This window comes from Coturnix japonica, chromosome 2 (genome assembly GCF_001577835.2).
Source record: "Coturnix japonica isolate 7356 chromosome 2, Coturnix japonica 2.1, whole genome shotgun sequence".
NCBI lineage: Eukaryota > Metazoa > Chordata > Aves > Galliformes > Phasianidae > Coturnix > Coturnix japonica.
Genome location: NC_029517.1, coordinates 97,597,767 through 97,623,438, shown reverse-complemented (window position 1 = coordinate 97,623,438; position 25,672 = coordinate 97,597,767). Strand labels below are relative to the sequence as shown.

Genomic DNA, 25,672 nt, shown 5'->3' with positions numbered 1-25,672 from the left:
ACCGATACTTCCCAGCCAAATCATATTCATCAACACAACATCCAGACGTTTCTTGAACACTCCCATGGTCGGTGACTCCACCACCTCCCTGGGCAGTGCATTCCAATGCCTGACTACCCTTTCTGAGAAGTAATACTTCCTAATGTCCAGCCTGAATCTCCCCTGGTGCAGCTTAAAACCATTCCCTCTAGTTCTATCACTGATTACACGAGAGAAGAGGCCTGGGCAACTGTATTCCTGAGACAAAAACTACTGCGCTATTCAGTTAAACTATACAAAGTATATAGAAGCTTCTAAAATATCACATGTAAGACTACAAAGGACATTTATAACAGTAAAACCATGAGAATTTTGTTTAAAAATTACTGCTTTTTATGTAGTCAAATACACTGTAGGAAAAAATCAGCTTTTTTATATACAAATTTTTAGTAACAGATACTCTACAATAGCCTGCAGTCAGTACTGACATGCAAAATGCCAATACTCAAAGCACATGCCTTAAAACAGCTTTATTTCCTGTGCAGGAAACCCCATGTCAGAGCCCAGACAACAGCAGAAGACTTTGGAAGTTATTTAATAGTAAAAGTATTCGTAAATTCTTTAAAACTCTGATATCTGGTATTATGCTAATTGTTTTAATTGCAGTAATCCATAGCTGAGTAAATACTGAACTTTCTCTAATGTATCTATTCCAGCTCAGCCTGACATAGGTAATAATATTTCTTTTTTGGACTGCTCTTTGGACTTGCAAGAGCTGCTCTATGTCCAATTCGTTGTAATCTTTCCAAATTGGACTCTGTGCATCCCACATCTCCATAAGTCATATTACCAAGTGGAGAGAATGTTCTCCTAGCATGAAAAACAATCTCCTTGAGGAATCAACAATAAGGTACCAAAATAAGACATTTCACTTGCTATTTTTTTTCCTGCTTTGTTATAGTCTCAATCCTTTGACGAGCCAGTGGATTGGGAACAGAAATGAATCGGCCTGGACAATGTCTAGCCTAGAGAGAGCACTGAGGTCAATTGATTCCTCTGTCCTGAGCTCTGTCAATCCCATTTACATCTTATAAGCTCTCGGGAGTGAGAAAAGAATGAAAGAGGCCCTGTAGCTCTCAGCTTTTTACAGCAGAAAAAGATCTTATTTTTCAAGCCCTTCATGAAACAGAAGTGAGATGGTGTAACTATGCTTCTTAAATTTTTCCATTCGTGACTTGAAGAAGTATTCTTGTCTATTCGTTTATTACCTGCTACCTCAACATTCCACCCAACAGATTCTGTATTGGTTACAGAATTCATTCTCTCCTGCTTCCAAGTTACACCTCGCAGCTCTTTGCCTTTTCATTTGCCCACATGATAAACTGGCTGCCCACTGAAAGAGAACAAGACGCTTCACTCCTTATCCCCAGCACACTGCAGTCACCAATCAACTGCAGTACTTTTCCTCTAAGGCCAGACCTCTGTCCCCTTGCAGAAAGAGCAAAAAGACACCACCTTCACTTTGGAAAGATGCTACACTACAACTGCTGTACACAGACGTGTAGATGGTGCAGCAATACAGATCCTTGCTACATTTTTTTTTACCAGGGCTGGCAACATCCCCTCCATTCTCTCCACACACACACACACACACATCCACCCCTTCCTGCCTATTAGCACAGTCTTCTCCACCCCACCACACTGATTCCCAGAACCGATGTACTTTCTCACCCCATTGACGACGTAACTCAGGATCTCACGGCGGCGTCGCAGCCCTAAAGACAAGAGGGTCCATCCCCGTGGCCGAGCCCAGCCCAGCGGTGCTGCCGTTTCCCTTTCTCCCCCATCGGATGAGTCCTCCACCCCACTCCACTCGCTCCCACCATTGACAGCTCACCCAATCCCCGAGAAAGGAGATATACCCAGCCCTCATGAGGCGTCCCCACCCGCAGACACAACACTGAGCTCCCCCGCCACAATCCCAGGCCCGCCGAGCCCCCTCACAGACCTGTGGAGCCAGCCATCTTGTCCAAACCCCCCCGCGCCGGGCCGGGCCTGCACGCCAAGCGCGTCACTACCGCCAAATGCATACGGCACTTCCTGCATAGGGGCGGGCCGCTCCGAGGGGCGGGCGAGGAGGCGGATATATGGGGTGGGGCCTGGCTGTGAGGGAAGGGGGTACACAGGGAGCCGATTGAGGCTGTTGTCTTTCCATATACGAAACGTTGCATCTGCTCAAGCTTTTAGTTCTTCCATTGCATTCTGTTTCTTTTGACAAAGCTGCTATTTCTGAGCAAACGGGAATAAGCAGCGCTTTCAGTGCTTGCAGTGATAGAATGAGAAGTGAGCTTTCCGAGTACAGCAAACAGTATGAACACGCACACGCAGCTATAATAATTAAAGACTTTTCTCCTTTATTATAACATCCTGGACATTAGGAAGTATTACTTCTCGGGAAGGGTATTCAGGCATTGGAATGCACTGCCCAGGGAGGTGGTGGAGTCACCAACCATGGGAGTGTTCAAGAAACATCTGGATGTTGTGTAGATGAATATGATTTAGCTGGGAAGTATTGGTAATGGTTGGACTAGATGATCTTCTAGATCTTTTCCAACCTTGATAATACTGTGATACAGCGGTCACTGTAGAAGATACCACAGCCTGGAGTGGAAAAAAGAAATACAACGTGAACTGTCCTTATTCTTCTGGTCGAGATTCAGCCCATTTGTTTTTCTGAAGGATCTGCTTTTTCAGGTGATTCTATACTAACAGTCAATAATACGCCCATGTGTCTTCTCAGACATGATACAAATAGGGCAGCAAGGCTACCAACCCAAAGCAACTGGCTCTCAGTAACTCTGGAAGCACACAAAGGACTCCATGGTCCATCTGCATCTACACCTGCTGACTTGATGTAGGACACGTGGTTGCTGGCAACAAATTATTTCGATGTTAATTGCAGACGGAGGAAATAAAGAAAAGGCAGGATGCAGGAGGAAGAAATGGTATCCATCCCATTCCTGAGGATGACTGTTTAAGTAATATTTGGAACAATGTCTGGAGAAAAGACAAATAAAGAATAATATTTCCCCTTTTCTCTGTTTACAGCAAGCACAAACATATGATAACTGTATCTTAGAGCAAGTCTACTGCAAACATTATTTTTATCTATTTTCGTGTAACTTTAAGTGAAATAAAGGATAGACATCTGAATGAATGGCAGTACAATCACAAATCAAGCAAAGCTCAATTCCCTTTTTTCTTTACACAGAATATTTAAATACAACTACTGATTCAGAAAGTGCAAATGCTCCCATGAGTAGTGCTTTGCGCAGCTAGGACCCTTACCCTTCTCTATCCAGCCTGTTCTTCAAAAGACAATGTATCTGAAAAGTAACGACACAAAACCCCACATAGGCTAAGAAAAAGCTGTTATTCTTGTAATATCACAGTGCTTTTACAAGCTCTAACAGACACCAAAGCTTCATTATGGGGAGCTGCACAAAAATATAATGAGCAGTGATTAGTCTGGAGAATTTCCAGTTAGATGCCACCGTTCTACAAGTGACTGCAGAATGCACCTGCCTCACTGAATTTTCTCATTTCATTGTTGTGCAAGTTGAGTCTGATGAGCTGAGAAGAGCAACATTATTTATTCCCTTCAAAAGCAGAGGAAGCGTCAATAGTTACACAATCAAGGGAACAGGGCAAACTCAGAAGCAATAATAATCATAGAGAAAGCTACTACAGAATCTTATTCCAAGCAAATGCACATGTAAATCATTACCTGAGCTCAGAAAGGTCTCCTGAAGATCACAACTCCTTTCTCTCCAGTGAACCTCAATTGAGCAACAATGATCCAGCAGTTTTAAAGTTACAGTGTGTCTTTTCGCTCCACTATGTAGAGAATATAAGACAAACAAGCAAATTCTATGTCTATTCCATCCATTGAGAGGTTCTTTCTTCTCTTGTCTCTTGAACATCCACGTAACACAAAGTATCTCCCCCTTCCTTAAACTGAAACCCAATTCATAATTTTGATTCCTTATTTTCATTCGTTTCAGTATGTGTACTTCCATGATTCTGATTGCACAAACTGTATTTACAGGAAAGTTTTGCTCTGTCTCCTCATGCTGCCTCAGGCTTGGAGTACAAGCAGTGAAAAAGCTGAATCAGCGAGTCAGAAAATCACATCAGAATTTCTCAGAATGACAAAAAATGCACAGCATAGTTTTACAGAGAAGATTTCCATGATATTGCACAGATGTGAAGCTTCAGAAGGACGTAATCTTGCTAAGAGAAACAACATATGGAACAGTGTAGCTCATTCTTTCTAGTGAATAGCTTACACAACAACAACAGAAGAGTATTCCTCATAGCACAAATACCAACTTAGATTCATATACTAAAGTGTAATATAAAAAAATTAATTTAATAACTAGTTCAGTCATCAAATACATAATGAAATCATGAAACAAAGTTATCAAGGTACATTAAAAACCCCTAATTTATTTTTCTCTGTCATTTGTTCATGTTGTTTACCACCGTATTAAAATGTCAGGGTTTTGTTATTTCGTATAAGGATTATATTTCCCCTCATATACAAAAGGAAGCCATGCCATTAGGACAAGCAAGACCAAAATACTGAAAGCAACACATGAGCAGTTTGCCCAAGTTTTCCACATTTATTCTTTCTCATATAACAGTATGAATAGGAAACATTTTCACTGCTTTTTATTTCACAATAAATAAACAGTGAAAACAAACACTGGAGAATGCGGGCATCGATCCCGCTACCTCTCACATGCTAAGCGAGCGCTCTACCATTTGAGCTAATTCCCCACCTGAAAAAACATTTTTTGAGCTAGACTTCTATACTGTAGAGTTACTGACAACTGCAGTACAGCCACTTTTGATCATAAATTCAGCTCCTTGCTGAGTCATTCCTTCTGCTTACCAATAACCAACTGCAACACGTGGCTGGGATCATGTGATACATTGTTCAGCATGTATACTGACAGAATAATCTTAGTCATCTCTTTTGTAACACAAGCCTTTGTTATTCAGCTGTTTTCACATATGAGAGTAACCTATGTGACAGGAACCAAATGCATTATTGAAAAACAACATCAATAACCAATTTTATTGAAAAAAATGTTCCAAATACAACAGGGAAGCCCAAGGTCTTTCCAGTTTTCAAGGCATACACATGAAAAACCTGGTCCAGAAAATGTTGAATGAGTGATAAGTACTATATGCCAGATGGAAACATTTTTATACTCATGGTTTTTACGTACATACTTATTTTTATCTCACAAAGTAAGGAAAAATAAGTGAGCAGACTGAAGGATGGTATTTTCATATTCCCAGAGCTCTTCCTTTTGCTAACAGGCTGTCACAGCTTACAAAATAAATCCACATTTTCAGCAGAGAGAAAAAATCTGGTTTTGCCCCACTCTTGACACCTCCCTTTTCCCTCCTCCATCATCCTTTTGGAAGGTCTGGCTTCTCTGGGATGACAAATGCAATTAAAACTCATAATAATTCTCATTTACTATTTATTACTGTGCTAAAAGCACATTATTACTATATACCTCCTTATTTTTTGCAATAGCAGAAATCTCCTGAGTATCTTATTGAAAATTATGGTAGCTTCTGTTCATAAAATGGTCCACTCGACAATGAAATAGAAACTACATTTCTCTGCAGGGTGAGAAAAAATAATAAACATTCCCTGATTTGGCATGGTAGCGTACATTTGCACACTTGCCCTATGTATTGTTGCACATACATCTAAATTACACAGCACATAACAATCACATAGGTGATATCCTGTTGCTTGGACTTCCACTGTTCCTCTTGCAGAGGAAAGAAGATTGCTCTTGTGCTGTGTTAACATCACAACGGGCAATGACTTTTTACAAAGTTAAGACGTGTTTCTCACTCTGTAAGAATATGGCAACAGAACAGAAGTTGTTACTCACCCACCAAGTCGAAGTCAGGCTAAGGGGAAATGAAATCAGGGTGTGAATGAAAGTCAGATTGCCACCCGGCTGGTTTCTATCTGGCCTAGCTGGTTTTCAGGTTGTCCTACGGGCTGCTGCTGCTGCTGAATGGGCTGGTTTATGTACATTGCACTTACATGATGGATGGCTTGGAGCTACGATACATATGCACTTAGCTGTTACAGAGCTGGATTTTTTGACAAGCAGCAACACAAAGCAGGAATAATTGAACCCACTCTCTTTAAACAGTGCAGCAGTATTAACTCAGTGCTTGAAAAGCTGTAATGTTGATTTCCTAATTGTGGCAATCAAAAGAATATATTATATGGAACTAAGAATAATGATATTTAGTAAAGATGTACTAAGTTGTCAGCCTCTAACATCATGAGCAGTGCAAGTGAGAGCAGAAATCAGAAATAAGGCTGTTGTAGATTTGTAGCTCTTTGTAAATACAAACTGTATTAATCCATACAGAGTTAAATATAGGTTTGGGGGAGTGAATGCTTGAGTGTCATTTTCTGAAAGTTCATAGAATGCTTTAGGATTAAAACCAGCATGAAAGGGATGCACTTGTGAAGAGAAGAGATAGCTTTCCCTCATAAATAATTAATTCTTCTATGGCAGCTGCTACAACATGCACAGAAGATTCTCCACATTTTCTGCACTCAGAACACTAGGGGGGAAACATAATGGCTTTCTGTACCTCAACAAGTCCTCTTTCCTTCTGAAAATTAATTAAAATAATTAATCAACTACTGTGAATACAAAGCTTGAGCAGGCCCTTAGAAGGCATTACTGGCTGCACAAAATGGTCAAATCAGACAGCAGTGAAAGAAGTGGAGCATTTGGATAGTTAAGAGGAAAGCTACACAGTACATCTGTATTTCTCACCTGGGAAAGCTTTTCACTGGTAGCTACAACTGCGATATCAACTCCTAGAGAGGCGAGGCATGTGTTTTTCATGTGACCTTATTTATGCTAATTCAGCCACTGTCTGGGTCTAGGAGTACCCACTTATTTGATCGTCTGCAGGGATTTAGAATGAGGTAGCTAACCAACAGAAACTGCTTCGTGGTAAATAAAGGTCAATCACTTTTAGCATTGATGACAAAGAGCATATTTAGACCATGCATTCCTGAGTTACTTCCTGGTTGGGTAGTGCTACTCTAAGGTAACGGAGAAAAACAAAGCTTTTATCTTTATCTTTTGAAAATATAAATCTTTGTGCATAGAAAGTTGTTTAGAGATGGTTACTATCAATTCAAATGATGCTATAGTCTCAATTGACTGGTAAGCAGTTCAAAGCCTGCCCTAATCTTGTTTATGTGCTATTATTAATGGTAAGGACTAAGAACATTAAAGTTTATTCAGAATCTTTTCTTCATTTGAGAAGCTTTGAAGTATCTGTAATTTTACTAGCAGTATTTAGCAATGGGATCACTCCTGACTGCAGAAAGTCTTTAGCTTTTGAGAAAACCATCCCAGCCTTTGCTTGAGGAAATTTTTGAAAAATTCACCTTTTTTTTTTCTCTTCCACTTTGTTTTGGGAAATGCAGTTAGTGATGTGCTAAATGGGAAGGAAAATAACAGATAAATGTACAAATCCAAGTATTTTAGGGTTGTACTCTCAAGTGCCAGGAATATGGTTGTGAGGTAACAACAGTATCTGCCTTAAACACAGAGCAACACACATTTGTTTAAATTGCATTTTCCAGCCTCAATGCCATGCCTAAGAAAATGCATGGATATGAATCTATATGCTGGAAAAGGTGTTTTTGTTTATTTAGATGTAACTACACTGGCAGGCAAGGCTGTGCTTTTGAAAAATCACCTTCTGCCCTAGTGAGAAGACCAACAGTGCGTGCAATGCCAGAACTCTCATGCTGGCTATTTGATCATGTCACATGAGAAAAGAATAAAAATTAAAAAAATAAAAACAAAATGGAATTGGGATATGGGAGGGAAGCTGACAGGGTAGCAGGCCCTACCACAGAAGGTTCCAGCGTTGGGCGGAGCCCCGTTCCCCTATGAGGGCGGGAGGAGGAGATTCCTTGGGGTTGCTGTGGGATGGTTGCTGTCGGCCTGAGGGGCCCTCGAAGGAGCGCAAGTGGAGGGGTTTGTCTGTTATTTTTCTGTGCTCTTGGTTCATCTGGTCATGGTGTTAGTGGGCATCTGGGTTTTGCAGGCTCTGGGGTGTGGGCTGTAAGGAGGAGATGAAGTCCTCAGAGCTCTGGTGAGTGTACTGCTAAGGGGACGGGGTGGTGAAGTAAGCTCTTCTGTTGGCTACTTGTGCCTTCTGGGATTGCTTCCAGGGCCTGCTATAATGCTAAACTTACATTGTATTAGTAAAAATGGAATAGCTGTAGTTTGTATTCCCTTCTGATGCCACTCAGCCAAAGGGCACTCAGTGTATCACTGAGAACAAGAAGTGAAAGGATTGTATCAGAGGTTGACATGAGTTGAAGAACTCACTGTGTTTATTGCTGTCTTAAGTTGTCTGCCTTTTATTTTATGTTGGTTGTGATGTTTTGTGTCAGGTACCCTTGTCTTGAGTACAGAGAGCTCCATCTGTGAATGCATCTTTTTTACTGGCAGCTCTGGTTTGTCTGTTTTAATTTTAAAAGGGCTGTTCAGTGGCATGTAAACTGACTAAAGATAAATTCTTGCATTTTCATATGTACCTAAGAAATTAGCTGCTATATGCTGAATAGCAATGAGTTTTGTGTATCTTACAGCCTCTGAGCTTTGCTCTGATTGTTTACTTACCTAGTTCCTTGGGACTTTTCTTTTGTTCAACTGGATGAGATCATTCTGCTTAAAACTACTAATCTAGAGAAATTCTTGTTTACTGGGAAATACATAGTTCTACCCTTTAGTAAAATCCACAGGAGGGAGCTCAAGTCACAGCAATCCTAATATATATATATATATTTTCCTCTGACTGATGTCTTGAGCAGCAGGTTGGGCTGTTAAGCCATGCAGTCTGCAGTCCCTGTTTTTGAGGTCAGAAATACCCTGTAGGTGCATCTGATTTGGAAGCAGGCTGAGCAGGAGCCATAAATGCCAGTGTGTGCTGCATCCTTCCAGTAAGTCCTGTAGCATTTTTGTGTGATGAGGCAATTGCTAAATGTGTTTTTATGTGAGAATGTAGCAAATAGAATTAATCTGTGAACACTGGCAACCTTCTTTTTGTTTGAATCTGAGAGGCATGGTTTTGTGATATTACAGAATCACTGGATGTAAAATGAAGTTGAGGTCTAGCCTGTCATTTTATCCTTGGAGAACATAGAAACCATGTTTATAGGCAGGGTGTTACCTGAAGCAGTATTTTCTGCTGTTTTTCTGTTTAAATTGAACTCAGATAGTAGCTGCTGTAAGACATTGTGTGAAAGATAGGAGCAAACTTAGGGATATTTGTGCTGCTTCGCAGCCTTAATAAAGGTTGAGCTCCAACTCTTTTGCTCCAGAGCATCCTAGTCCAGGATGCTTTGCTGTAACAAAATAAGAAAAGTCCAACTTGCATTAAGTAGGAGGTTTCATAAAACAGAATAATTTTTTTTATTATTATTATTTTCAGTGTAGGAGCAGTATTTCTTTTGTTGGTTAGTGCATCCAGTAATACATATGGTGATACTCTCTGTTAGATATTATCTGCTCAGGTAAAGTTGTACAGAACATGTTCTGGACTCTTCACAGTGCTCAGCTGATCTTTTCAAATGAACTTTAAAGCAGAAACCAGATGTGTTAAAATGTGTGTCAGAGAAACTGAAGCCATTGTAAAAAGGTTTTCTCTAAATTCCAGAACAAATTTCTATTTAAGAGGGAATAGAAGAAGAAAGTAGGTTAAGGAATTCTGTGATTGATCTGCAGGGTACAGGTGTACTGTGAAAGGTAAAATGTCATTCTTCAGAATGTTAAAGACTGTGTACAAATGAGAAAAATGAGATTATAAATATGCATTAAATGTTAAAAATGTCTGGTAAAAAGACTTTGAAAAAGCACAGAAGAGCATGAAAACGATATTTTGTCTTAAGGTTGCCAGGCAGAAATACATGAAACCTGTAAAAGAAGTAGACAATTGGAGTCCCCTTATTTGGAGATATTCAAGACCCATCTGGATGCCTACCTGCACAACCTACTGTAAGGAACCTGCTTTAGCGGGGGGGTTGGACTTGATCTCTAGATGTCCCTTCTGACCTCTGCAATTCTGTGATTCTGAGATGTAGAAGGAATGCTCAGGGAAAAGCAGAAAGGGTCATGGTAGAATTAAATAGATTTCATCCTATGTTCTTGTCCAGTCTAGATCCTAACAGTAAAGGAATGTGTTGCAGGGAGTGCCCACGTTTAGGCAGTGTTAGGGGAGGTTAAAGAACATACCGATTGAATGACTAATGAAAATTCCCAGAATTACTGTGTGATTCCCATCCTGTATAGGATGCTCTCCAGAAATTACAGGTACTGCCATGGATACTGAACAGAGGGAAGGAAGAGGGAAGAGCTGAACAGGTGACACGCTGAAGCTGCAGGAAATGCCTTATGAATCATCAGCGAGAGCACCCCGCTGCCGATGGACGGCACTCAGGGCCCCCACCAGCACGGGGAATTAGCTCAAATGGTAGAGCGCTCGCTTAGCATGCGAGAGGTAGCGGGATCGATGCCCGCATTCTCCACTTGCATTTTGCTTTTATCTCCATTACCGTCTCTACACCATTTTTTTAGTTACCAGTTGTAATTTTTTTCTGTGTGAAAGATGATGCTAAACATTTTTTTTTTTCCCTCTCTCTCCAAAGTTGTGATTGCTGCCAGCACAAAAAAGAAATCAGTCCCTATTGATGGGCTTTGAAGAACGAAAACCAAAAGCACACTGGCAGGCACTGCTGTTGTTGCTTCGGACTTTGGCTTTATAATTACGCCCTTACGTTGTAAGGCTTTTTTAGAGTTTCGATGCATTTTTCCAAAGCGGTTTTATAAGGATTAAAATAAATCCATTTTAGGGAGCATGTGCACAGTGTTAATGGTTTCAGTGGACAGAACAAGAGAAGTAGGAAATGCTTCTGTGAGGAAATGCTTTTTTGAGGAGTTAGTAAGCGCTGTTTGCGCTAACTAAGGTTTCCTCCTGCTTTGCTTGCCTCGTGAAATGGAGTCTTAAATATTTTCTTCCACAAACCTGAAGAACTTGTGAAAGAAAATCTTATACAATGATATTGTATAACAGAGTTTTCAAAACACTGGAGAATGCGGGCATCGATCCCGCTACCTCTCGCATGCTAAGCGAGCGCTCTACCATTTGAGCTAATTCCCCACCATGGAGGCTGTCACATGCACAAGCGCTATCGGTGAGTCACAGTGTGCCTGCTCTAATTGCTCCTTTCTGTCAGTGTACTTAGTTTTTTTATGCTCTCTCTGCTAGTGCCTTTCAAATGAGGTGTTTTGTTGTTTTTGTTTTTAACTTGTTACAGTGCAACTACCAGATAACTTGTAAGTCTAGGAAGTACGCTATCAACAGCTACTGAATGGCAGTGTTGTCTTTCTCTCTTATGTTTTTCAAATTACTTTCTTTTCCTTCCTGCTGATATTTTAAGAAGTGGTATGTAAACAATAAATGCAACGTTTAAAATGTTTATTCTTACCACAGTTTGTGGAAATGAAGTGTTCATTTCTATCATGGACTCATAGAATCCTTTGAGTTAGAAGGGACCCTTGAAAGTCATTTAGTCCAACTCCCCTGCAGTGAACAAGGACGCCCACAGCTAGATCAGGTTGCTCAGAACCCCATCCAGTCTAACACTGAGTCTCTCTGGAGACAAGGCATCCACCACCTCTAGACAACCTGTGCCATTGCCTCACTATCCCAATTATAGGAAACTTCCTCCTTATAGCTGACCTAAATTTCCTCTCCTTTAGTTTGAAACCTCTTTCCCTTGGCATATCACAACAGACCCTGCTCAAGAGGTCCCCTATCCATGATGTGGTTGGTTTTCTGGGCTTTGAGGGCACACTGCTGGTTCATGTCCAGCTTGCCATCCACCAGTAACCCCAGGTTCTTCTCAGCAGGGATGTGTTCTTGCATCCCCTAGCGTGTACTGATAGGTTTGCTGTGACCCAAGTGCAAGACCTTACAGTTGGATTTGTTGAACCTCATGATGTTCTCTTGGTGTCATAATCATCCTGATTTATATTCCACAGACGTCTACCTTTTTGTATTGATTTTGATAATTTAGTTAAAATGGTATTGTGTCTTGAATGCGTGGAGTCACTAGAAACTTTTCAGAAATACAGTAAGACAGGTGTGGCCCACTATCAAATTTATTGATGAGGTTACTTAGAAAATGAAAAGAAGGGAGGTTTAGAAGTCAGGAGGAAATGTTTACCCAGAGTGGTGAGGTGCTTTCACGTTATGCTTGTGTAATTATCCTTGCTGTCTTTGAGGAAGGAAAAAATAGACAAGCTCGAGGCCAAGTGATCCTAAGTGTTCTGAATAGCTGCGTTTGGGTTACTACACAGCATGAAGGGGCAGTCACTGAAGGAAATGCTGTATCTGGGGTCACTAAAATCTGTAATTAGAGGGCAAATTGGGGCCATGGTGTGGGGAATTAGCTCAAATGGTAGAGCGCTCGCTTAGCATGCGAGAGGTAGCAGGATCGACGCCTGCATTCTCCAGTGTTGTTTTGCTAGTAACTACCAAATGTGTTTTCATGTATTGAACTAGGCTTTTGTGAGATATACTGTTAGTTTTAGATGCTTATGTTTCCTTTCTCAGATGTTACTATGTGTTTGACTAAATTTAAGTAATTGATCATATTTATAAAATACATATATATGTAAGTAGAGACTGGCTTGTGGCAAGGAGAAAGGAAGAATCAAATATCAGAACCTAATGCCCTCCAGCAATTGCAAGCAATAAACTTCAAGAAAATATTTTCTACACTTGGAAAACACATTTATTCCATTTTATCTTATTTCCCAATGAAGTGATAAGAAAGGCAAAATGAAATATTACAAACTTATGGTTTTAAACTTGTTGCAGAATTGAAGTTGAATGTGTTTTCATTTATGAAGAGAGACAAGTGCAAGAGAGAAATGAAAAATATAAGCATTTAAAATCTGCAGATTATACAGCCTGCAGCTGGGAGTTTTATCATCCCTATTAATGGTGGAAAGGGGGGGAATTAGCTCAAATGGTAGAGCGCTCGCTTAGCATGCGAGAGGTAGCGGGATCGATGCCCGCATTCTCCAGTGTTTTGCTAAACATTAAGAACTAGAAGCTACTAAAAATATGACACCATTTCAGTAAGATGTTAGTTTTGTTTTAATCATAGAATTGTTCAGATTGGAAAAGGCCTTCAAGATCATCAAGTCCAACCACAACCTAACCATACTACCCTAACTTATGGAGCGGTTCGACTCAGTTCCATGACTAGTGGAGCAGGGGTCCTACAGGCCCGTGACCTGGGAAAGGGAAAAATGGGAAAAGGGGAAAGGGTAGAGATGGGTCTAAAAACAAAACAGTGGCAACAATCTGAGGAGAAACAAACTAATTTACTAAATAAGGTGTAGGAATGCAAGATAACCTGGGGAACTACAGGCTGGTGAGTCTCACCTCTGTACCCGGAAGATCATGGAACAGATCCTCCTGGACAACATGCTTGACCACATGAGGAATGAGCGTGTGATCCGAGACAGCCACGATATGCAATAAAAATTATATCAATAGGTTTTCTGCTCAGTTTCTGTGACTACTGAAGTATTTTTTCACTGAAAATGAGTTGTGTCAACTACTACCTACAAGCTTTAAGAGTCACCTAGTGGTATTTTTCTTCAATTGACACTGTATATGCTGAGCAGAATAATCTGATTAGCAAGCCATAGCCTTCCAAAGTTAAGTGAGAAGTAATTGCTTAGAACTCAAGTCTTGTTTAAAAGGCAACTAAAATAAAGGTACATTATGTCAGAGAAATGACAAGGCATAAGAGAATACTTTCGAAGTAAAATATATAGCTAATAAAACGGCAGAGAGTGAAATAACATCCCATAGACCAGATGACATTAGAGAATCTGACTCCAGCATTTAAGGGAGCTTGGAAGTTTATTAAAATCGATGCTTCTGACATCCATTACATTTTAACTTGCACAGAAGAAAAGCTGCTTCTTTGCACTGAAAACAAATCACTGAAAGTTCAGTTAGTGAAGCAATCAGTATTTTGCTCCTAACAAACCAGAAGCAAGAAAAGTTAGTTTGTAAGATGCCCCTTTTCAAATGATATAAGTTCACTTAATCTCTGTTGGAAGCAGCAGTACAGGAGTGCACAACACAGGAGTACTTATTTCAACCCTTTTAACCTGAAATAGTTAAGCCAGCAGTTGAGATGAGCACAGTGCTGTCTGCACTGAAGCGAATTAGAGAACCCTTCTGTTAATTCAGCTGTTTAAAACTGTAGCAGAGATTGACATGCAGTGGCTGAGGGCATATATATCTACCCAGCTAAAACAGCAGAAGATTGTCCAGCCATGCGATACTGTAACCTTGTTCTTTCAGGACTAACCTATCCTTACTGTAATGCATTGTGGTATCTTAATTTAGCCAGTCATAATTAAGATTACATTAAGAAACTTAAGGTTCAAGTAGAAAACACCTTTCTTTTTCTTTTATCTTGCGGACACTAAAGTACACAAGTTAGGTTTTAAAAAAAGAACTTTCATGCTCTCAAAGCTTTCTAGCAGCAGCCAGAAATTCTAGGTTGAAAAGCGTTTATCACAAGATATACATGTAGGCTTTTAAATCAAATAACTTTATTACAGATAACAGCAAAGTCAATCTGCATTTATCTGTCATTTATGATGAATTTTTACAATTCAGTTGGAAACGCATACACAGTACTTTTAGCATGTTCTACAAAACATAAAAACACAGCAATAAAATACTAGTAATTACATTTGCTCAAATGTAATTAGTATTACTCAACTACAGTGTTTAAGACCTTCATAATGGTTATTGCTCTATCAGCACAAGAGATTAAGTGGCGCTTACAGCACATGATAGAGTCCCAGTACTTGAAGATCTTGCAAGCTGGCAGCATTGTATAGAAGATGAAGTAAAGACTTGCAAGGAAGGACTAACTTAGAGCAATCGAACAGTTTTTCCAGTCACCGTCAAGAAGTCATCATCAGCCAAGGCACGAAGAGCTTCCTCAAACATCTCCTTAGTGACAGCCTTAAAGAGAAGAGAGAACTCAAATAAAGATGGAGAGAAACAAACAAAACCAACCAAAATACTTTACTTCCCATCACTGCTCTTATGAGGGTTCCTTCTCCATAAATTTGAACATGAATTCTGCAATTTAGATCTAGCCCAGAACCCTGTAGCTGAGTTGTTGGGGTTTTTTTTTGTCTTCTGAAATGATAAAGACTCAGAAATCAAAGCTTATGCAGTGGAACTGGCTTTCCAGTCAAATTAACAACATGATATGAGGATGAGTTGATAATGGTTTGGAAGGGAGAATGTAAAAAAAGGAGAAATAAAAAAAAAAAAAAAGCAGGAGACTTACTGTGTCAGACTGTGCTCGGAGATCCTCAAAAAGCTGCTGATACTTCAAAGCTGGTGTTTTACCTTTGGACTGGATAAGCTTCCTCAAGGCTTGAGCCAACTCCTCTTTCCGCTTACGAGCGGTTGCGCTCATTCCTTATAACAAGAAAAAAAAAAATCACCTTTTAGTACTAAGTTGGAGAGGAAAGGTTTAAGTTACTTCTTAAATTGATTAAAGCCCCCAGACATCTAAGTTTTATCACTACAAAAACACAAACCTGTAGTGAGGATGGATATGTCCACAATGCCAGTCTTTGGGTCAGTAGCAGACTGCTTCAGAGCTTCCCGATGGAGACGTTTTGCTTCTTCTACATCAATGATTTCAACTTTCTCAGAAAAGCGTACCTTAGCGTGGGCTTCTGCCAGTCGGATCAGAGACTCAAGTTGTCGAGGATATGCAGAAACCATTCCCCTGCCACTTCCAATCTTCCTCATGTCCACATATGCCTGAAAAGCAGGCATTAACTATTTCAGTAAATCCCGTTACTGCCCTAACTTACAAGTCTCTTTTATCCCTTGTGCGCTATCCCTGACTATCAGCAACTGTGGAAAGCTACACACTTTCAAACATGACAAAATCAAGTCAACACCCCAAAAAGTAACCTAAGGATTACAATACAGAATTACTTTAATAGTACTTCCCTCTCTCCTTTTAAAAGCTTGTGATTTTTAGAGGTTTTTGATAGGTAGGAAACAGAAATAGTTGGGCATTTTGCCCTTTTTGAGAAGTCAGCAAAGACATGGAACATTCTTAACAGCAATTACTTTACCTCAATAAGGGCTTGGCTTGCTTCCTCACTTAACCTGGGATTTATATAACTGCGAGCAAAGGCAATGTAATCCCTCAGTACTGCCATGTCCATGTACTCCTCCTCCAGCTTTTCTTCACTTTGGTAGTACAGTGAAACTAAATGGCGAGCAAGACGTCTGTCATAGGCTTCATCACGTGGGTCCAACATTAAAAAGATCAAGTCAAACCTGAACGGAATAAGAATCAAATATGAGCGTGTATATTTTCCTGCAATTTAAAGTTGATTCTTTTATGGTTTTTCACTTCACAATTAGATTTAGGAGATACTACTCCAAATGAAGGGTGCTCTTTAAACTGAAAGAGTACTTTTCCCTCAAACACCTTTAAATACAAAACACTACAGAACTGCAGCTGGCTAGATCACCGAGTCTAACCCTCAGATCAGTTTGAATTTGCTTTCAACATATGCACTTTGAAGACAAGATACATTTTGTGAAATTTGGTTCAAGGCAGACTTGGTCTTTTTTCTTTGGGAGTTTTAAACAAATAACACAGAACAAACTTACTGTAAGAGCTGCTGCCCTGAAAAGCAGCAGCAACCAAAGTGCATAACTATTCACTATATTCATATAGATGTATATGCATTTAAAATAAATACAAAATATTAGTTCTGCACACAATAGGTAACATTGTAGGTAACTGTAAATAATAATGTTCTAGCTAGTTAGTCACGTATTTTCAAAACCTTAAATCCAATAAATGGCAGAAATGAGACATGCTCAAACCTAGTTTCCTTCGGTATATCCCAGCTAAGGTACTTACCTGTCATTGTCAGCAGCCTTTCATTGAATTCTGAACTATAAATGGTGTTCTCAGAATATCCAGCATACCATCCATATACTTTAAATTAGTGTAGGAACTGCTCACCAGATGCAATTAAAGTACATAGCTTAATTTCACATCTGCAGATGCTACATGCTGTTTTAACAGCTACTGTCCAAGGAGATCTATGCCCCCTCCCTGACTGAATTTCACAGGATGAAAACAAGCAGGCACAGAACTTTAGAGTCCACCACATCCAGTGCAAGTTCCCTAATCATCAGTGTTTCACTTCAAACTTGTGCAGGGTTATGAAAATCATGCTGGGTTTCCATTCAAGTTACCAACTACTGTAAGGTTCAAGGTAACTCCTCCAGAGGATGATCTTGAGACAAGGGGGAAGGAAAAAAAAGCCAACAAAAGAACACAACAAAGATTAAGATCCACAGATTTTATCAGATCTTCTGTTCAAGATGAATAGACTAGAAGGTAGATCTCCACTCATGCAGAAGCTGCAATTCTGATTCTACCATACTGAATCCTTTTCACAACAGGTAAAAAAAACATGAGACATGTGAAGGGTTCAGTACCTTGATAACAGTGTGTGAGGAAGCTGGATGTTTTCAATAGTATTCTTTTTTGGATTCCATTGTGATTCTATTGGGTTAGCTGCTGCTAGAATAGATGTGCGAGCATTCAGTTGACAAATGATTCCGGCCTGTTAAAATGAAAAAGCAGTTCTGGATTCAGAACCTTCATAAGATCAGTGTCATTTAAAGGGTTTCATAATAGAAAAACTCATTGCAGAAGCCTACTAGAGTAAAGCAAGAAGAAAAGCATCTGGAAATAATACAGTTCATGCAAGGATAGCCCTGTGTCCATAAGCACGAGATGTTATATAATTTAGGATTGAAATCCTAACAACACCGGAAAAGTACAACCCTGGTTCTGGCAACTTCTTGGTTTCATCTGCCCTGAGCTGATGCTTAGAACAAAAAACTTGGACTTAAGCAGACACCAACCTTTGCAATGGAGAGAGTCTGTTGTTCCATTACTTCATGAAGTACTGATCTTGTGCTTTCATTCATTTTGTCAAACTCATCAATGCAGCAAATGCCATTATCACTGAGTACTAAAGCGCCTGTCTGAAGAACCAGCTGCCGAGTTTCTGGATCCTTCATCACATATGCAGTAAGACCAACCGCACTTGAGCCTTTCCCAGAGGTATACTGGCCTCGAGGAACCAGGTTATACACATACTGGAGTAGCTGGGATTTACTAGTGCCGGGATCACCGCAGAGAAGAATGTTGATCTCTGCACGGAAGTTGCCTCTACCTGTGCGAGTGAAATCCTTTCTTGATCCTCCAAAGAGCTGAAGTAGAATGCCCTGTTAAAAAAACAAACGTGCTCTTTAAAGTCAAAATATCAACTCATTTGAAGTCTCATTTGTATAGCAAACAATTAAAGAGTACTTGCAATTCAGAAATGTTTTACAAGCAAAATACACAATTCCTTTTACCTTTTTGATATCTTCATGCTCGTAGATACTTGGGGCCAGTGCTGAAGAAAGTCTCTCATATATGTCTGCTTTAGTAGACAGCTCTTTTAGAAATGCCACACGTTCTTCTGTAAACATTTTTTGCTCCGTTTCCTCATCAACACCGTGCAGGCGTTTTGAATCAGTCTTGCGATAATGTATGACATCAATGTGGGTCTTATAGACAGATTTTACAACACTGACCCTCGGATTAACTCGAACTGGGACTGCCCTGTAGATGCCTAAATACAATTAATGACAGCATTAGATAAAAGAAACATATTAACTAATATGTCTTAAGAAGCGTCCAATTGCCAGACAAGCAGACTCATAGATTAAACTACTACAGTTCAGTTAAAAAGGAAAATGCAAATAAAGTAAATTTTACCTGTGACATTAATTCTATCGCCTGGTTGAACTTTATCAACAAGGTCATTGTGAGCAAACAGTGCAACCGTATGAGGTGTCTGTCCGGCTGGCATATCTTCAGGGGATTCCTGCAGTTTGATCTAGCAAAAACAAATAAAACCAAGTCGAAAGTAAGAAAAAAAAGAAAGCTGTACACAAGGTATACAAGATCTTGTATTATCACAGCTTCCTGCATCATTTTCAATTAGGAACTTTCCTTCTCAAGATGCATACCTTCATGCTGTGATGATATTAGGGGAGATGGGAAACAAGAACTGGAAAAAAGTTTCATTTTATCCAATATCAAAGCACAACGTACCATCTGTTTGTCAGAAAACATGGACCTGTTGTGAATCAGAGCCATACTGTGCGTCGTGTTACAGTTCCTGCACACTGATGGTTCAGCAATCCTGCCGCGGTCAATTTCTACTCTTGTGGTGAACGCGCAGACCTGGCACTTAAAGAATGCTTCTTGCATCTCAGGAATTAATTGGGAGCTCCTGATCACCATACCGCTGATGGTGATAAGCTGATCAATGTCTACAAAATACAGATGCTTATGTCATCACATCGCAGTCTTTAAATTTAAAATAACATTCAAAGATCTACATCCTGTTAGTTTTTAGGTGGGAAGTGGACATCCAGTTAGAAATGACTATTTTGTCATAGACAAAACAAAAACTGTCATAACTGTAATACTAATATACTAATATAAGTGAGTATTCATACAGAATAGTCTTCTACTCTTGCAGAAGTAAGAACATGGGTAGCTGATGACAGATAGACTTCCTTTGGAGATATGTTCTCCATTTGGACTCCACAGCATTTGATTCCAAAACAGACTTAAGCAAAATGAAGTACATTGGTATGGATGGACCACAAGTCCAGTTGTAAGTAGTCTATACATAAATTGTGTGTTAGAATGTAATAAACTTATGTAAATCCTTCAGATTGTTTTTCTAACGCGGCAATTTAGAGGTTTACCTTCAGGGTTTAGGCTTCTCATATTCCTAGTCTTCAGTGCATTGTATGGTCGCACTTGAATTTGATGTTCTAATATGGAATCAGGATAGCGATCAAAAAAGATCTCATTGGCAGCCATGTCAAACGTTGGGATAACTTCCTGTGTAGAATTGATAGGAACAGTTAAGCTTAGAAGAGAAAAAACCCCCCACGTGCTAACAAACCAGAAGCCTAACAGGATATTTCTGCGTAATACATTTTAAAGTGCTGCTGATCTGCCAGGGATGTCAAGAAACTAAATAAAAGAGAACACACTGTGTTTTCCTACATAACAGGCAACTTACCATAAAATCAGATTTACTTATTTGACTGTTGCAAAAGGAAAAGACACAATGCAGTACTTGGTACAATGAAGTTTAACAGAACATTTTGTATGCAGGAGACACCTATCACAAGGTCTAAAACCTTTGGACTACTACAAAATAAGACGTTAAAATGAAGAAACGATTACACTAAACATAGAAATTACACACTGCACTTAAACAAACGTTCATAAACAGGTAAAAAGGTCACTAAACAGCCAGTAGACAAGTGCAGTACTTCACCTGAGGATAGCAGATGAGCTGTCTGTAAAGATTTTCATCAAATGCTCTTAGGTGCTCACAATTTACATTCAGAAACGGCTCCCCAACCACATTAATCTGCAAAATATTGGAAAATAAATCAGCACATAAGGCTGGGGTAAAAGAAAATCAACAAATAAAACCCAAACACATTTTGCTATGTTAGAAGTACCTCTTCAAGTCGTTGCATATAGCGTGGCTGGTTGAGATCCAAGCCAATGTCTTCGTCCTCTTTTGCCAGTGGATCAATGAAACGCTGAAGAAATTTCTGGATGTCAAAGACAACAGGAAACAATTCAATTGAATTGTACATGCCATTAGTTTGTATGAAGTCCAAATAACATGTGCAAGCCAAGCTAGCTTTTCATTTAAAAAAGTACTGCTAACTTACCTGGAACTTTTCTTTGCAAGAAGCTACATTAACATCTGTTCCCCAGATAACAAGCCTTTGTCCAAGTGACTGATCAGCTGTGACAAGATCCTCAGCCGGCTGCAGTGAAAAAAGTGAAACATACACAAATACAGGAAGCTGCTCTGAAAGGAGCTGTCAGACACAAAGCAGAGCTATCCACCTACCCCATCTGAGTGCAGGTCAACCTGTCTGGCCTTGCGGACAGAGCCGAGGTCGGGCCGCTGCCTGACGGGTGTCCCCCTGATGCCGCTGCGTGGGGTGCCCTCCACCCGGGAGCTGGGCGTGCCATAGGTCAGTGGTGAGCTGATATCGAAATCCAGAGGAATAGCTGCAAATAGAGTGCTTTATCAGGGCTACCAAGCCATCATTTTGTGCTGAAAGCAGGACTGAAATTCTGCTTGGCTGTTTCTGACTCATTCCTCTAACTCTACTGCCATCAAATGAACAGCGGCTATGAGCTCCAGAGCTGCTGTGGTGTTACACGTCTGCTGAGCATCTTCCTTTGTAGAGACCACAAAGTTGGGTTGAAAGAGACCTTAAAATACACCCTGCTATGTGCAGGGCTGCCCCCCAGCAGCTCAGCTGTCCAAGGCCCCATCCAACCTGGCCTTGACAGCCTCCAGGGATGGGGCACCACAGCTTCTATGGGCAGAAGCAGCACCCTCTGATAAAGAATTGCTGCCTAACATCTAACCTAAGTCTCCTAAATCTCTCTACGTTTAAAGCCATCCCCCCTTCTCCTATCACTATCAGACTGTGTAGAAAGTCAGCTCTCCCTCCTGCTTATAAGCACGCCTTAAGTATTAGAAGGCCACAAGGATGCCACAAGAGCCTCCTCTTCTCCAGGCTGAATAAGCCCAATTCTCAAGCTCAAAACCAAGAAAAAACTTCGCAAAGGCAGCAAAAGCTCTTAAAACCATCACGGCAACCTACTGACAAATACAAAGCCCCCCCAGCTCCAACCCGACCGACTGAGGGCACTCACCCGAGTGACGGAACTGCGGGGGGCTGGAGAACAGGGCGTCGGGAGCGCGGGGGCTCTGCTCGGCGGGCGGGGAGGTGGGCAGCGGCTGTAACTCTCCGGTGGAAGCGGAATCATCCGGGCGGCGTCTCTGCGATGGAGGGGAGCGGGCATCTTGCGCTGCGGGACACGGTCACGGACTCACATATATACTTATATACTTCTTTCCCCCCCCCGCCTGCCCTCCGGCCCCCAGCACTTACGGGTCGGCGGGTTGCTCCCTCGCCCGCGCTTGCCGCGCCGGCGGCTGGGAGTGGAGGCAGGAGACGACATAGCGTTGCCGCAACGGTCCTACTACAAGAGAGGAGCGCTGGATGAACCCCAAAATGGCGGCGCTCCCCCTACACCCCACTAAACGCCCCTATAACCCGCACACCGCCAAACTCCCGCGCCGCCAAAGTCACGTGGCCGCGCTCTCGCGCGCTTTCTGGCCAATGGGTGCGCGCAGCGGCCGCGGGACATCCCACCTGATGGGGAAAAAGGGGGGATCGTCCCGCAGGAGGGAAGGAGAAAGGAGATGATCCCACTGTGCCTTCGGGATCGCGGTGCTGCCCCGTCTGAAGGACCACAGTGTGGGCAGCAGCAAAGTGCGGGCGGCTTGCTGTACCGCGGAAAGCAAATCGCTGTGGGTCTATTGGAGCATCCTCCCCTCAGCCCGGAGTGGTACCGCCCTCAGCGGATCAACTTTCGCGGCAAAACGAGGGAGCAGCTCATTATGTGTGGGTTCGGGTGTGTGATGTTTGCTGGTCACTGCGGACAGCTCTCCGGACAGATAACAATCCTACATAACCCTTCTCCACACGGCATTACCCTAATGGAACCACTCGCCCAGCGCCTGTTTGCTCTTCTTCTTCCTCAGAGCGCTCCAACCCGCATACAGCACATCCCTTACACCCCTCAACCCCCAGGCAGCGTTGGGTCAGTCCGCGGGGCGGCCCGTCCCGCTGTGTGCCCGGAGCAGGATGGCGGGCGGTGTACAGGATTGCCTGCAGGAGCTGCACGGCTGCCTGCAGCACGGCGATGCCATGCGGGGCTACGGGCTGCTGCGGGGCCTGGGCGAGGCCTGCCTCACCTGCACGGCCGGCGGCGTGATGGGTGCGGAACGGGGCTGGGGGTTGGGGGGGAAGGGTGGCTGTGCGAGTCCTTGGAGGTGTTCAAGACCAGGTTGGATGGGGCCCTGGGCAACCTGATGTAGTAAATGTGTATGTTTGGTGGCCCTGCCAGGCAGGGGGGTTGGAACTACATGATCCTTGAGGTCCCTTCCAACCCGGGTCATTCTGTGATTCTGTCTGTCCGACCGTCTGTCCGTTCCCCCGCAGCTCTGCACATCTCCCTGGTGTTCGCCCCGGAACGCGGCCTGCCGGCTTTCGTCTGCCGCTCCCTCGGCGTGGAGGAGGTGGGTCGGCACCGGGAGAGGCCGGAGCCGTTCGTTTTGTCAGAGCTTCTTAACTTTTTGCCTTTTTAGTTTCGAGAATGCAGGGAAGAAGCGATGAAGTTTCTCTGCGTCTTTTTGGAAAAGATTGGAGAGAGAGTTCATCCTTACGCCTGCAGCCTGAAGGTGGGTGAGCATCACCTGCCCTCCACAAACCTCCTCCAGGTGCTTTGACTGTGACCATGTTTGAGCATAGAGCCACGGAATCTACTGTGCTGGAATGGACTCACAGTCATTATTGGGTCCAACTCCTGGCTCTGCATTGCAGCACCCAAAATCCAAACCCAGTGTCTGAGAGCATTGTCCAAATGCTCCTTGAACTCCAGCAGCTCAGGGCCATGCCCATCACCCTCTGGTACAAACTCTTTCTCTGACCCCCACCTGCCCTTCCCCTGACTCAGCTCCACATTGTTCCCTCAGTGGGTTCACAGTGGCTGTCCTACCTGCACAATGCTCTGCTGGTGCTGACAGAAACCCAGGTGCTTCATGGTGTGGTCAGTGCAACAGAGCAGGGTGGAATGGCTTCTTTATAAACTTTCTGTATTACTTAAAATAGTTGTATAGGAGATACTGGTTAATAATTTATTATTTATACCAATTAGATACATGTTTTAGTTTATGTGTAGGCATACATACACGCATATATATCATTAAGGTCACAGAGTACATTTGAGACCATCTAGTCCAACCATCAGCCATCCCCACCATGCCCCTTGGTGCCACACCTCCGCTCTTGAACACCCCTAGGGATGGTGACTCCACCACCTCCCTGGGCAGCCTGTGCCACTGCCTCACTGCTCTTTCTGAGAAGGAATTGTTCCTAATATCTGACTTGAACCTCGCCTGGCGCAACTCGAGGCCATTGCTTCTCATCACTGTTATCTATGAAAAGAGGCTGACCTCTGCCTTGTCACCCCTTCTCCAAACTGAACAATCCCAGTTTCCTCATCCACTCCCCATAAGGCTTATGTTCCAGGCCCCTCGTCAGTTCCATTGCCCTTCTCTGGACATGCTCCACGGCCTCAATATCTTTCTTGTAGTGAGGGGCCCAAAATTGAACACAGTACTCAAAGTGTGGCCTTACCAGTACTGAGTACAGGGGAGGTACGTGTAAGTACGTATAAGCATATACTTATACACATACCACTTTGTAAATGCTTCTCTTCTGGTGGTAAATTCTTGAGTTTCTCCTGAAATGTTGCCATTTTTGCATGGTGCACAAGAATTAGTGGAAACAATTCTATCTCAAATTCTGGGGTAACTTGCACACTATGGCTTTGCAGAGAAGCACTTGTCTGTAACAGTGTGATTTCTGATACCAAGTCAGCAGCTGCTTGCTGTGAGGAATGGGGCATTAGAGCAGCAGGCTTGATGTCTGTGCCTTCAGATCCAGAGAATGCCCTTTCTTAGCTTGAATCTGGGTTTCTTGGTGTGTCAGATATTGTCTGTGGAACTGCTTTCAGGATTAATATCTTTGTTGTTTTAACTCTTAAGAACAACATCCACTTGTTAGGATCAGACACGTTAAAAAGGTAAGTGAATGTTCTGTTTGCTACTAGTTTATTTCAGTTCTTATATGAGTATTATAATTTATTTATTTTTTTTCTCTAGCAAACTTGCATTAGTGTTTATACCAAAGAGAGGGCAGCAAAATGTAAAATTCCAGCTCTGGAACTTCTGATTAAGGTAAAATGCATTTTATGTGTGTGCATGAAAAGTGTGGAAGAAAAGGACTTTTTCAGAATGCTTACCCTGTGTGCAACAGTAATTTTGTCATGTACTTCCTGTAAATCCCATTATACCTTTGTTCTGTGAATGCTTTTGCACCTGCTGAGTTGTGTTAGTGAGGAACAAAACTCTCTTTTGAGTTGTATGAGACAGTTCTTATGCAGGTTAGTTCGGCTGTACGGCTGAAGGCAGAAGAATACAGCATGTGGTAAAAGCTGCTGTGGCTGCTGATAAGCATGTATGTGGTGGCTGTTTGTTTTACATGTGTATGTGTATCATGTGATCTGTGCATTATATGTAACAGTATAACATATATAACATAATATAGCGTATTAACTATAAAGATTTATTTGTTATATGTTTGTAGGAAGATAGCTTGTTAAGAAATCAGTTTTGTGTCAATACTCTTT

At 41.8% G+C, this 25,672-nt stretch overlaps 3 protein-coding genes and 5 non-coding genes across 10 annotated transcripts in view; 4 read left to right on the top strand and 4 right to left on the bottom strand.

Annotated features, from left to right (window-relative positions):
* UBE2V2 (ubiquitin conjugating enzyme E2 V2) overlaps nucleotides 1–2,093 on the bottom strand; it is a 30,434-nt gene extending 28,341 nt beyond the window's left edge. Inside the window, exon 1 of one of the 2 annotated variants that reach the window (XM_015855548.2) lies at nucleotides 1,988–2,093. In XM_015855548.2, coding sequence (XP_015711034.1) covers nucleotides 1,988–2,069 — 82 coding nt within the window. In that variant the 5' untranslated portion in view covers nucleotides 2,070–2,093. The remainder of the gene's footprint in view (nucleotides 1–1,987) is intronic. The other variant, XM_015855551.2, reaches the window with a different exon arrangement.
* Nucleotides 2,094–4,748: 2,655 nt separating this feature from the next.
* On the bottom strand, nucleotides 4,749–4,821 carry TRNAA-AGC. The gene has a single exon. It is a non-coding gene; the product is annotated as a tRNA-Ala (tRNA).
* A 5,760-nt stretch (nucleotides 4,822–10,581) lies between these two features.
* TRNAA-AGC lies at nucleotides 10,582–10,654 on the top strand. Its single transcript has one exon. It is a non-coding gene; the product is annotated as a tRNA-Ala (tRNA).
* Nucleotides 10,655–11,213: 559 nt separating this feature from the next.
* On the bottom strand, nucleotides 11,214–11,286 carry TRNAA-AGC. Its single transcript has one exon. It is a non-coding gene; the product is annotated as a tRNA-Ala (tRNA).
* Nucleotides 11,287–12,571: 1,285 nt separating this feature from the next.
* On the top strand, nucleotides 12,572–12,644 carry TRNAA-AGC. Its single transcript has one exon. It is a non-coding gene; the product is annotated as a tRNA-Ala (tRNA).
* A 503-nt stretch (nucleotides 12,645–13,147) lies between these two features.
* Nucleotides 13,148–13,220, top strand: TRNAA-AGC. The gene has a single exon. It is a non-coding gene; the product is annotated as a tRNA-Ala (tRNA).
* Nucleotides 13,221–14,025: 805 nt separating this feature from the next.
* MCM4 (minichromosome maintenance complex component 4) lies at nucleotides 14,026–22,510 on the bottom strand. Its single transcript, XM_015855556.2, has 16 exons — nucleotides 22,306–22,510; nucleotides 22,067–22,222; nucleotides 21,246–21,409; nucleotides 21,061–21,159; nucleotides 20,842–20,937; nucleotides 20,652–20,747; nucleotides 20,068–20,206; nucleotides 19,403–19,623; nucleotides 19,064–19,184; nucleotides 18,658–18,917; nucleotides 18,160–18,525; nucleotides 17,728–17,855; nucleotides 16,338–16,545; nucleotides 15,786–16,014; nucleotides 15,530–15,663; nucleotides 14,026–15,195 (listed from the first exon to the last, which is right to left on the bottom strand). The coding sequence occupies exons 1-16, from the start codon at nucleotides 22,373–22,375 to the stop codon at nucleotides 15,103–15,105; spliced, it is 2,580 nt and encodes an 859-aa protein (XP_015711042.1). The 5' UTR covers nucleotides 22,376–22,510; the 3' UTR covers nucleotides 14,026–15,102.
* Nucleotides 22,511–22,839: 329 nt separating this feature from the next.
* The window catches only part of PRKDC (protein kinase, DNA-activated, catalytic subunit), a 73,724-nt gene continuing 70,891 nt past the window's right edge, over nucleotides 22,840–25,672 (top strand). The window contains exons 1-4 of one of the 2 annotated variants that reach the window (XM_015855504.2): nucleotides 22,840–23,197; nucleotides 23,422–23,498; nucleotides 23,568–23,660; nucleotides 25,146–25,220. In XM_015855504.2, the coding sequence (XP_015710990.1) occupies nucleotides 23,065–23,197; nucleotides 23,422–23,498; nucleotides 23,568–23,660; nucleotides 25,146–25,220 (378 nt within the window). In that variant the 5' untranslated portion in view covers nucleotides 22,840–23,064. The remainder of the gene's footprint in view (nucleotides 23,198–23,421; nucleotides 23,499–23,567; nucleotides 23,661–25,145; nucleotides 25,221–25,672) is intronic. The other variant, XM_015855503.1, reaches the window with a different exon arrangement.